Source organism: Microchirus variegatus, assembly GCF_963457635.1.
Source record: "Microchirus variegatus genome assembly, chromosome: 17".
Taxonomy (NCBI): Eukaryota; Metazoa; Chordata; class Actinopteri; order Pleuronectiformes; family Soleidae; genus Microchirus; species Microchirus variegatus.
The window spans coordinates 7716383-7729723 of record NC_139818.1 but is presented as its reverse complement, the minus strand read 5'-3'; the positions used below and the strand labels follow the sequence as shown (position 1 = coordinate 7729723).

Sequence of the window (13341 nt, the reverse complement as noted above, 5' to 3'; positions counted from 1 at the left end):
TTACATGTGTTTCCCAGTAGAGGGCAGTGGTGGATAGTGAATGGATTGCAGTGAAGGCAACAAAAGGCTCTGCTTGTATTAGATAAAAAGGGTGACAATTAACTATAAGGTGTCTTTTCACTTCTATTTTTAAATTGATCAAGCCAAGCTTCAGCGTAGCACGTAAGTCAGTTTTGTATGTATGAATCCACTGTTGAATTCTTTACACCTGGTGGTACACTTACGAGAAAATTACTTCTATTATTCTTGTCTCTATTATTATTATTATCTACTATTCTCTTGTGCTGTTTGGTTCATCTCTGCATTTGTAACTTAAAAATTACTTCAATAGAAAACATTGATTTTTTTCATGGGCACATTCAGAAAGATGAGTCCTAAATGAAGTGGCAGGCTGACACATCAGTCCTCGTTTCCTGCTTTTTTAAATGAAGTAAAAGAAAGGTGGCTTTTTCAGAGACTATCCTCCCAGAGGAAGGAGTCGTCCTGCAGCACTTTGGCTAATTTCTCATTGAACGGCATGTAAAAGTCTTGCAGGATCTCTCTAGTGATGGGCAGCATGGGACCCAGGTCTTTGTCAGCCTTATGCCTGGCGTTTGCCACTTGTCTCCTGATGATTTGTGATTCTTTTTCTTTTGTCACTGGGCCTGGAAAACACAGGCAAAAAAAGCACACTTTACATCCCTGCATAAAACAAATGGGAAAGAGTACAGTAGTAAAAGACTCTTTCAATGTAACTCAGCCATAATCTGACATAGCGGACAGTCTTTGTGATGATCACATCTGGACTTTTGGAAAACTGAACTGTGGAATGACCTAGTATGATATAATTAATGGGTTACAGCTGGGTTTACACATTGGCAATCTGATGAGAATATTAGTACCTCTGATCCTGAAAATATGGGGGGGGGGGTTGAATTTACAAGATTGCAACAAGAAAGAACCGAAGTTATCCAATGCAGTGGTACACAAGAAATGACAAAATGTAAAAAAAGAAATATTACAAAACAGTTAGGTTTTTAACTTTTCACATCTGTCTGTTAGGGCTGCACGATAATTTGTTGAAAAATCGTGACCATTCTAAATGACAACGATTCTTCTGCATTTTATTTCATGAGCTGCATCACAAATAAGCAATGCAGAGTTTCTCACCCCAAACACAGCCTTGTAGTGATTCAGTGGACGCGGAAGCCCGTCTGCAGCGCAGAACATAGGATAAAGTGTGTACTAAGGTTGGTGACGCAAACCCAGGTGGTAGCGACAAGAATCACACAACCGCCCGACCCGAGCTTGTGCAGAAAAAAGGTTCGCATTTGGCCCACGATTGCAGGCTTTCAGCAGGGCTGTGGGTAAATACGCCGGACTCCTCTGTTGAATGATGAGATTTTAGACATTTCCTTTGCTAAATGTCGGATGTTAACCCACATTTTCAGGATTCTTTTTAACAGATTTACAGTTTGGCATTGTTCGGTTTGATTTTTTTGCCTCTTCCTGTGACGGCACTCTGACGATGTCACGCATTTCCCCCGGTTATGACGACACGAGTTGAGCTAGTGGGAACACGCCACATAGCCTTATGCCACTACAATAATAATAACTATAGGCCCATTATGCAGGGCCATGTTCAGAGCCTAAAGAAATCACACTGTTTGGCACTTTACTTGAATTGAATGTTTCTATTCCTTTGTTCATGAGCCAGAGAATCGTGACCTCAATTCTGAGCAAAACAAATCGTGATACACATTTTTTCCAGAATCGTGCAGCCCTAGCCTGTATGAAATTGTTAGATAAATTTCCCACATCAGTAAAGTTTAACCAGCATATGGTTTACTGCATTTAATACTACTCAATTTATAATCTACAGTGATCAATTTTATATCGTACTAAATAGGAGTCAGGGTTTCCCCCAGTGTATTATAAGCCTGGCAGGCTGCCAGGCTTATAATACACTGGGGGAATACACTGCGGCAAAAGCGAAACTTGGCTGCGTGCGGCACAGATTATGAACTCCCCGCAACATTCACTTCACAGCAGAGAACATTATCTCACTTTGAGCAGTTAACTAAAGACATCAGCTCATCTGTTATGATGCATCTGTTATTCCTTTAATTGCAGCGTTAAAGCGTCTTCTTTCACAAAGATTAAGACCACGGAGTGAAAACGATGAAAAGTGCGCTCTGCTCTTCAGAGTCTGTCACCTGCGTTTTACTCAGATCTACACGGATCACCTGCACTTCATCGTGACTGTACTCCTTCATCCTCATAAAGATCATTATTCTTATGTGGGGATTAAACACGACTTAAAGGGACACTGTGTAGTATTTATGGGTTTATATAACCCAAAATCCACTTTTTTATACATATTATGTGCTCCTGCATTGTCTAGTCGTTGTATAATAGTTTTTGTTTCATTTTCGTAGTGTTTCAAAAAGTCATGTAAAATAACATGGTCGAGGGCCGCGGTTGCATAGCCACTTTAGCAGCGAGACGCCATGTGTCTACCGGAGCCTTTAAGGACAAACGCGAGAGAACAAATCAAGCGTCGCTTTACTCGTAGCGGAAGTCCCGCCTCCACTCTCTCCGCTTCGTCTGCTACAGCCGCGGTAGCTCGCCCTCTCCCTCGCCTCACGAACCTCATCTGCTGACATGGAGAAAGACAACGAGGACGACATTTGACCAGCTGCGGATACTGTAGCGCTCAGGGAAGGGAGGGGGTGAGCAGAGGAGCAGTTCTTTGTTGTAAATTCCTCTCCTCTAGATGGCACTATAAACTACTTACTTCCCCTTTAAGTGAAAAAAATTTATATTTATTTAATTTCAAGAGTGTCTTTTTGCAAGACTCTATAGTTGGTGTTTAAGTATTGTTAATAAATGTCTTACAATAACACATAATAGTCATAATTAAACATTTCCAGTGAACTTTTAATTTATTTATTTATTTATTTTACAGAAAAACGCCGTCGGCCGCCAGTGGGCCCGAGAGATACCACCTGGCTTAGCCGGTTTTCTGGGGGAAACCCTGGGAGTACAGGAAAGTAACTTGTCACATGTTAGGACGTGTTGGTCACTCACCTAGGTTAAGAAAATCAAAGATTTTGTGCATTGTGTAATTCATATTGGAACGGTCTTCCAACCTCAGAACCAGAATCTGCTTCTTGCTGAAGAGAGTCAGCCAGTCCATTAAGAACACTATGTACAGGCCAACGAGCAATCTGACCTGAGCACACAAGCAAAAACAATCAGTGGGAGGTAATCAGGCACTCTCCAAGTTAGTGTGAACATGTGCTAATGTCAAAACAGAGAACGATGAAGAATACAGAAGATTCACAATTGTTACAAACCTGCATCATAAACAATGTACCAGAAACCTCATTTCCCCCACATGGCTTTATCACCTTTACTTGTCTCTCATTAGTAATAACTTTGTAAAGCAAAATTGATTAACATTCTGTAGTTCTACTTTGATAATAATATAAATTTAATTTAATATAATATAATATTTGGTTGCATACATTGACCACTGATCTCTTTCCAAGATTTCACTGAAACATTTGTAGCATCACTCTTATTAGGTTGTTGAATTCTCCTGTGACTTATGACGGCAGAGCAATTTTTTGGCATAAATGCTTGTTACTGGGAAAGGTATTACCTCCATGTCCTTTCCCCTCTTTAGTAAATCTGAAAGGCCCTTCAGAGTAGAGGATTACAACCCAAGTAATTCTTGCCTGCTTAATTCAATTTGGTATAACAGCCAATGGATATGTTTTTATTCTCTAATCTGAGCTCTAAAACTTTTATCGAGGACAGCTGGAATGCTTTTCACATGGTCTAATAACTCTGAGGAGAAATTAGTGGATGGGCAATTAGGCCAGCAGCAGAGAGTAAGCATGCTCCCACAGGGCCATAAAGCTCATCACTGGCATTTGGAGAAGAGGACTTTTTAATAGAAGGCAGCCTGGAGGGGGAGGCCAAAAGAGGACGGTCCACACTCCTCCTCCCCTTCAACTCAAGGCACTGTGGGAAAAGCTGGCCAGGGGCCCTACACTAGGGCCCTGAACTGGCTGGTCCACTGGTAAACCATTGTTTTTAAGCACAAAGAGAGGCGATAGCTGCTGCACTTCTCAGTGGCTCAATAGTCCTACCAATCCTTTTCATGGAATAGGCCCTGCAAGCTGTAACATGCTTTAATGAGGTGTGAATTTCACTCCATTTGTCTTTATCAATCCTTTTCACCATGTTTCTTTCCACCAGCTAACATGCTAGTTGCTAATGCCCTTTTTTTCTGCAAGTTCTGAGACAAAAGTAGGAAGGAGGGTACACTCACTGGCTTTGACTTGAAGACAGCTCTGTTGTACACACACCAGTGCATTGTGTTCTCTTTAAGGCACCGCTCAAATATCTGCAGTGATTCTGACACCCTTACATGGAAATCCTCTGCAGACTTGTTGCTTTGAGTAAAATGAAAGTACTCGGAGTATAACCTGTAAGACAACAGAAACGGTCAGTAAACACATTTGATCATTAGTTGGACAATGATAATTTACATTTGATCTGCACACTGACTGCAAGGCTACTCATTGTGTTTCTGGCTCTAACATATTTTTGCACTGACAATATTTCATGCTGCTAAAGAAAGATCTATCTTAATGCATATAAAACAATATGCAACTGAGACAGTAGGGTCAACAATAGGGCTGAACAATTTGGGTAAAGGATTATAGTCAAGCTTCAGATCAGTATTTGCTGTTATAAAATGTGTATAATAATGATATGCCATTAAAATATGAACTACTGTACTTGAATGAAACCTTTTCTTGGCATAAAGGAAATAGAAAAAAAAGAAATAGCAATTCATTTACGGACAATTTGTTTTGGCAGTAAAGTTGACTGACTGCTGCTTATGATTCATGTGTCTCTCATAAAACAAAGGCCAACCCATTTGCAAGCATTATCTTATTATTATTATTGGCTTATGTGGGAAAAATAATACAGGAGACGCATGAACCATATAAATTGTTTCTACAATACAATTCAGTATGAGATTATATGGCATTCTCTTAAGTAAAAATCAACATTAACTGCATGAAGTGATCCCAGTTTAGACCGAATGCTTCAGGCAGTAAGCGATCCATGCGTCTAATAAAGGTGTCATCATGTGACAACCAGACTGTGTAAAAGGCAACAGCTCTTTTGTTGCCTATAAACAAATAAAGTATCTTCCTGTATCTGCAGTATAAACCGTCATGGTGGAGCCACAACGATGGCAGTATGTGTCAGGTTTGTCAATGTGGGTATTTTAAAGCAGGTTTGTATGAGAAGGCACTGAAACTTTTTGCTCCCACCTTTCCCCTGGTTCCCTGAGCGTAACGATGAAGCGGGCATCGGGCTGCAGGGCGTGAATGAGGTCCTGGGTAAGGATGTCCTTCCCTGACTGTTCGTAATCCCACATGTAGGATGGACTGGCTTCTCCTGCAAGATACAGATTGATAATTAGTAAAGTATATTGACTGCTTAAGAAGTATAATTAAATGTTGGCCATATGATTCAATTGTGATATTGAAATGGCAAAAAAGTGGGGAGAAAACATATTAATTTTGCCAATTATGCCTCAAACACCTTGAGCACATTCAAGAAAATAAATAGTTGATTAACTGCGGCACATTTTCACAGCAAAAGTTATTTGTTCGATCTAATTTACCCCTTGTTTAATATTGATTGTCTCATCAGGCTTTCTTTATTTAAAAACAACAAGGGGGTACTGCAATAAGCTGCAAATGCATGACATTTTTAATGTGTTCATAAATCTCCTCATTTGAGAGTGTAACTAACACTCAGACAGTAAAAACAAAAACAGCATAATTATGTGTCCAGCTGTGCACAAAAATGTGGAATGAATGCAACCAAAACAGTGACAATATGAATGTTCAATTTTCATAGTTGGACAATCTTTTCTCCAACGGTTTAGCAGAAACTTGAATCCGGCTGAGCTGAGCCTTCATTATTATCTTAACTGTGATGCTGTGGTGTATCTAGTCATACTATAAAGCAGGCCTTGTCTGCCTCATTTTCTGAGAGAAAGGGATGATAGCCAGGACCCATATCCTGTGATGACCATGGCAAAACCAGACGACTGCTAGTTCCTTTCTGGCTAATTGATACACACTGTGATCAAGTCTACTTAAAGGTCTCCACTCTCTCTATGTCCATTAAAAGAGCTTATTTTGGTCCATGGGGAGAGGCTATAATAGGGCAAACAAATGGAGGAGCCAGGATGACGGTGCCTCTGGTGTTTTACAGCAGCTTGGTCTTGGCTGGTGGTTTCAGAGAGGCAGAAGCCCCCGATTCTGGCCACAGGCCTTGCTGGGCTCTCCAAGGGCAAGGTGTGAATACTGAACGGGACTTTGGCACACTCCCACCCCCTTTACAAGGATTATTTATTTTAAGAGGAAGACAAAACGGGGCGGCAGGCTAAGCTGCACTCAATGCACCAACTCAGTCCAGTGTGAAAAGGCTATTGTTGAAATTAAGCAGTTCTTCTTCGCAGCTGAGCAGTCCTTTCAGATCACATTTGGATGAGGGGGAGATGACAGAGATGGATGAAAGCAAGAGGAACAGGAAATGTCTGTGCAACTAAATCTGCTAAGAGATTTCTTATAACACAATGGTGGATGGTGTTTTACATGCTATCTCAAATATCATCTGCTTAGTGAAAGGCTGTGTTTTGATTTATATTTTATAAAAATGGATAGATTGTATCGGGATGGTCATTGAAGGTCACTGGAACCTCAGTTTTTGTTCCAAAGTCCAGGTCCAGGATCAGGTTTCTCTTAAAGGGGCTAAACATTCTTCCTAAGGACATGTGTGGTCGTTACAAAACTGCAGCCACATCAGTATGCTCATGCCTGCAGGGACCCGTGGCAAATGCAAGAGAGCGTTCTGGGCTCTAGCCAAAACAACGACAGAGGAGACTGAGATATTTTATTCATGGACAAGATGCACACTGATGAGGTTACTAAAGCAACACTCTAATCTTGCTTTCACATCAGTAGCTTTCCTTTTTGGCCTGACAGACTGAGCTTGTTAAAACTTTCTTTTGCTTTTCATTCTTCAAGTCTGACCTAACTCTTGAAGACAATGAGGGAGGTTGGGGAAGGTCTATTTATTTAAGTCATGCTTTGATCTGTTCATTCATTGGCATCCCTTTAAACTCGTACTGAGACATTCTACACTCATTATAGAATGTTTAAATATGTACTGTACATGAGATGAGAGATGTCGGCCATGAAATCTAAGGCACCAATTTTTCACTATGTTAATGATTTGATCATTCTCTACACAGATGGCACATTTTTTTATTTAAAAAAAAAAAAAAAATAATAATAATCAAATGTCACCATAGAATGTTTACCACTGAGTCTGTAATGACGCCTACCTGTGATGATGTTGGGCTGGCTGGGTCTTCCACTGGAGTTTGCCATGAGTTTGCCCTGGATTTGGTAAGCAGCTTTATCGAACAAGTCCAGGTAGCTCTCCACTGGGATGGGATTATTAGGACCTGGTTGGTGAAAGAACACAGATCATAAACACACTCAGTAGGCTACACTAATGTGAATCATTGACTGGTGCATATTTTTCATTTTTTGCTTGGTTTATATTTTCTGATGCTACAATACGAAGATTAGATGGAGAACGTCTCTTCTGAGTGATCTGATCAAGTCCAGATCACGTCTTAATGGCCACAGAATCATGGAAAGCACATTTGGAGGTGGTTTGAGGACATATGTGGTCACATTCCTTAGCTGCTGTATTAGCAGGCTCTTTCCACAGGCTATTCAGTGGCTGGCCCTTCAGCTGACATAGTATCGCAACAGTATAGAGCTGAGCAATACAACGATAATGATACGGTATGTATCGCGATAGACACTTCTGCGAGATCAAGAAAAAACTTTCAATAAAGTCACTCAACTTTGTTAAAAAAAAAAAAGAAAACAGAGAAAATGTTGCTTCCATGCTTGCAGCCTGTAGAGTGGTCAGAGCCTCTGGAGTTTGAGTCAAACAACCAATCACTGAACAGTCAAGTTTGGATGCGCCGTCCTCTTAAAGTGTGAGCACTGTCACGCCAATGTCACCTACAAATTACACCAGACGACCGTACCCACCAAGAGCTTAGTATTTATTATCAACAAACTTATTCTACCCTCTTCGGTGCTGGTTTACACGCACTGCACGGCAATCAACATCATCTGCCGATGTAGTGCATTGTAAGGTCAGATTTTAGATTATGTCATGCATGCCTACATGCCTCAGGGGTTTCTGCATCGTCCTTATTGCTGTATGACCTAATAAAATCTAAGTTCAGTTCAGCAGGGAACACTGGCTCTGTTTAGTTTTCAGTGTTTCCAATTAAGGGACAATGTCAAGTTAATGCTTAATTGCTTAATGTAAGACAGCACAATGTGTTTCCCATCTAAGCTGATGTGGTTGACAGTATAATTACAATTTACTTGGCAGTTGTGGAGATACAGTGTAGGACTTTGGAGGGTCTATGCAGCATAAGGGTAATGAGGAAACTCGGGCATCTGTAACATTCAGTGATGCTTTGATGGTGTTGCAATAGAAAACCTTTCTCTGTTAAGCAGGGAAATCTGATTTAAAATCTCTGGTGAACTCCCCAAACAGCCAGCCTGCAGCATCATTCCTTTGATATGAATGAAGTGTCTCACAGTTTTCAAATGTCTCTTGATGGGTAGATTATAACATCAAATTCAGATTCAAACTCTTCTCTAAGAAAAGTTTGAGTGTGGATAGCATCAAATTACATTTCACAACATCGTCCAAGTGGAAACTCTGGGGGAATGAAATCAACAACTACAAAACAAGACTGTTAGAATTTAGAGTGTTCCCAAAGGATGTCTTAAGAGAAAAGTGCTGATTTCCAGTGTACAGCCCTGAGGGGAACGCAAGTGACAGCAAAGCTGAAAGCATGGGGTATTGCAGGCAGCAATAACTGAGAGGGACCTATGTCCATGAGATGCACGCATTTGCCGCTATGCAGCATCACACGACTGCAGAAAATTCTAACTGTAAGTGCTGCGACAGACAAATAGAATAAAATAAAATAAAAACCCTCCACACCCCATAGTGTTAAGATGTGCAAAAAATGATCAATGCAAACCAAACACTGCAGAAATGAATGCAGACAAAATAGGTGTGTGAGCTTCAGTGGGATTAGTTAGTCAGCAGCTGGATGATCTATGAGGGCCGTGTAGGCCATAATTCCTTTTTTTACCTCTCACATACGCAATTTTACCTCACACGTTCACAATTTTACCTCTCACATACAATTGTTTTAACTCTCACATACTCTCTTTTACCTCTCACATGTAATGTGTAAAAACATTTAATGTGTGAGTTAAAACATTTAATGTGAGCGGTAAAAAACATTTAATGTGAGCAGTAAAACATTTAATGTGTGAGGTAAAACATTTAATGTGAGCGGTAAAACATTTAATGTGTGAGGTAAAACATTTAATGTGAGCGGTAAAACATTTAATGTGTGAGGTAAAACATTTAATGTGTAAGGTAAAACATTTAATGTGAAACACATTAAATGTGTCACTTATTCTGAAGCTCACTGAGGTATGGCTCTGTCAAAATGACATACTGTAGAAGGTCACATTTCACACTTTAAATACCCTTGGGCTCTCATTATTGTATACCAGCCTAGAGGTCTTTTACCACAGCAAATTATAGTTGTCTCTACTCACCAAACCTCTCGCGGGTCCACCACTGCGGCTCTTTAATTGTGCTTGACTGGATGTCCGGGTGCATACTGATTCTGGCATACAGGTCTGTTGTGCCACACTTTGGTTGGCCAAGGATATAGAAATAGGGAAGGCATCGCATGCGGTAGAGTTTCCCATTGCGATGCAACAAGTGCTCTTTGAAAGTTGTTCTCAATTGCTGAAACTCAGTCTGGAGCCTGTACCTGCTAGCCCTGTATGGGTCCAAAGTGACATTCTCAGTGTATTCCTCATACCAACAGGGGTTCTTGACACCAGGAAGGAATTTTTGGGGGATGACGGAAAATATCTGTGTAGGCAAAGAAAGACAGCTGCATCAAACTTCAACATTACCAAAAACCATAAATAATCATGCCAAGTTTGTACAAGGGTGCAAATATCTCAAGGAGTAGACTTGTAGTAATTTGGTTACTAATAAAACATTATACTCAAAATTAAAGGGTCAACCGATGGTGATCAATAGGCTGATAGAATGACGACAGGTTGAAGCATTTAAAGGTAGCTGAAATGGCGACCCGCCACTCCTAAATGAACGTAGAGGAAACACCGGGATAACAACTGAATAATGTTTAAAAAAAATTGTTTTTCTTCTCCAGCCATCTAATGACACGGGGACATTTCCCGATAATATGAAAATAGTGAAAGTGCTGCCATTGTTCAAAAAAGGCGATGCGCATGAGTTTACAAATTACCGACCAGTCTCAATTCTACCACAACTGTCTAAAATCCTAGAGAAACTTTATAACAACAGGTTGGACAACTTCATCAACAAACACAGTCTGTTAGATGACAGCCAATATGGATTCAGAAGCAACCGCTCGACAGCTCTGGCCTTGACTGAATCAGTTGAAATAATTACTGATGCGATTGACCAGAAACTGCATTCCATAGGGATCTTTATTGACCTGAGAAAAGCATTTGACACCATTAACCATGAGATCTTGATAGCAAAACTAGAGAGATATGGTATTAGAGGTATAGCACTGGAATGGGTCAAGAGCTACTTACGCAATAGATCCCAATACGTCAAGATAGGTGATGAAGTGTCGGACTGCTTGGACATAGTATGTGGGGTCCCGCAGGGGTCAGTTCTGGGCCCAAAACTGTTTATACTATATATAAACGACATATGCAAAGTGTCCAATATTCTGAAATTAATATTATTCGCAGATGACACAAATATCTTCTGCTCTGAGGATGATTTGAATCAATTAGTGGAAACAGTCAATAATGAAATGGCCAAACTTCAGGTGTGGTTCAACATAAATAAATTATCACTGAACTTGGAGAAGACTAAATATATGCTGTATGGGAAAAAGAGCCACAAGAAGAGTATCAATATTCATGTGAATGGGGTGGACATTGAAAGGGTTAAGGAACATAAAGTGTTAGGTGTGATTATTGATGAAATGTTAAGTTGGAAACCGTATATAAGACAGTTAAAAACTAAACTGGCCATGAGTGTGTCCATACTATGGAGGGTGAAAAAGCTAGACCATAATGCTCTCTATCTATTATACTGCACACTGATCTCTCCTCACCTCCACTATTGTGCAGAAATTTGGGGGCACACATATAAAGGGAACACGCACCCACTGCTGATACTACAGAAAAGAGCTCTGAGAATTATACATTATGCCGGTTACAGAGAACATACAAATCAATTATTTATCGAATCGAAAATACTTAAACTCTATGATGTAAAACGTTATCGTGCAGCACAGTTTATGTACAGGGCGGCTAACCACGGCCTCCCTCATAACCTTCAAATACTTCTCCAAACCAGAGAGCGGGGACTCCACCTGAGGGGGAACTTAGTTTTCAGACAGAGGAAAGTGCGGACAACACTAAAGTCTTTCACCATGTCGGTCACGGGGGTCAAGCTGTGGAACAATTTAGATGACGAGATCAAAAGTTCAGCTACGCTGAGAGTGTAAAAGGACGTATGTAAACATGATTATGACTGGGTACAGGGCGACCCAGGAAGATTGTGGATGAGGTCATAGTCAGATATCTGTTGACACTGTACGGAGATAAAATGACGGAATGCCTTATGTAACATGTAAACGTATAAAGCTGCTATTGCTGCTGTGACGTCAATATTGTCAAAAGATAAGAAAATAAGAAAAAGAAGAGAAAATAAGAAATAACATTTTCTGTGGTAATGGGGGCCGGACTAGATAAGCTTTGCTTCTCCCGCTTTCCCTTTCGGTCGTGTGTATGAATTTAAATGCTGATGTGTGCAGATGTTGATTACCTGTCATGCCCGAAATAAACGATTCATTCATTCATTCATTCATTCATGACTACCTTATTAGCTGTGCTTCAATTACCACAAGATGACACCATTGTTGTCATGTTTTATGTATTACTCAAAGTTAAACACATTTCGGAGTCATATACGACTGTATACTACTGCCTGTGCAATTACTTTAACCATAAATTTTTAACCTTCAGAAAAAAATAAATTGAATTAGAAACTGCAGCCTGTGGGCCATATTGAACCGTATGTACAGTGTGTACAGACAGGAATACAGATTTGAATCTTCTTTTCACTGCACATTCATTTACAGCATATGACATATCTGTGATTGTCAGTTAAAAGAGAGATATTATCATGCTGCTGTATGATGTTGAGAAATGGAGATTAAACTCTGAAGTAGTCATTACTAAATTAATCTGATAAGACTATTACATTTTTGGAATATTGGCATCAGTAAGATGTATTTGAGTACATTAAATAAAAATTAAGATGGATATACAGTGTTTCTTGGGTACTCACATGTGGATCACTATTAACCACCGCCTTAATCTCTGGGATCTGTCGACTGCTCTGAAACTCCAACTTGGATGTGATAGACTTGACCACCAGTTTGATGTGTGCGTAGTCTTGTGTGGGTAGTTTGATGTGTGCGTAGTCTTTGACTGAGGAGAGGTTAAAGGCAAATGGGTCGGGGCTGACAAGTCTGCTGTAAGGTGACAGGCTGAGGAAGAGGCCCTTCTTGTCTCCTGTCAGAAGGTATGAAATAATGATGAGGAATGTGACGACAAGTCCGACTAAGAAGCCAAAGAGATGGATCTTGGTGAAGCAGCTTTTGGTCATCCAGCTCTGCAGTTTCCGTTTCACCTCCGTGACCGCAAACAGGTTCACGTCCTCCATTCCTAGTGAGAAAGACAAACCTTCTTTTTAAAAAATGACTTGCAGTTCTTGGATTTTATGCAATGCCGTGACAAAGAATCAGACTGCCTCATAGTCACATCCTGTTCAAATGCTGACTTGCATTTTGTGTCATTTGGGAACTAGTTGACCACCTGAGCTGTTCTTTTCATTTTGAGTGTAATTCCTACACCCCCAGAGCATGTGTCCACATTGTTTCCAATGACATAGTAATGCTGCTTTATAGAACTGTTCAACCATTACCCTGCTCTGTTCATGGAGTTGTTGCAATATAACCTTAGGCTGAACATTGATAGCAGAGAAAAACAGTGACCGCTCTGAATATAGATGAGCTGGATCAAGTAACCGCATCCTGAAAATGAT

General features: G+C 40.3%; 1 protein-coding gene across 1 annotated transcript; it reads right to left on the bottom strand.

The window, feature by feature from the left end:
• Positions 1–450: 450 nt before the first annotated feature.
• On the bottom strand, positions 451–12960 carry LOC310938840 (carbohydrate sulfotransferase 15-like; the record flags this gene model as incomplete). Its single annotated transcript, XM_083903465.1, has 7 exons — positions 451–644; positions 3070–3214; positions 4322–4478; positions 5340–5466; positions 7430–7552; positions 9765–10089; positions 12583–12960. The coding sequence occupies 7 exons, from the start codon at positions 12958–12960 to the stop codon at positions 451–453; spliced, it is 1449 nt and encodes a 482-aa protein (XP_083759591.1).
• Positions 12961–13341: the final 381 nt, after the last annotated feature.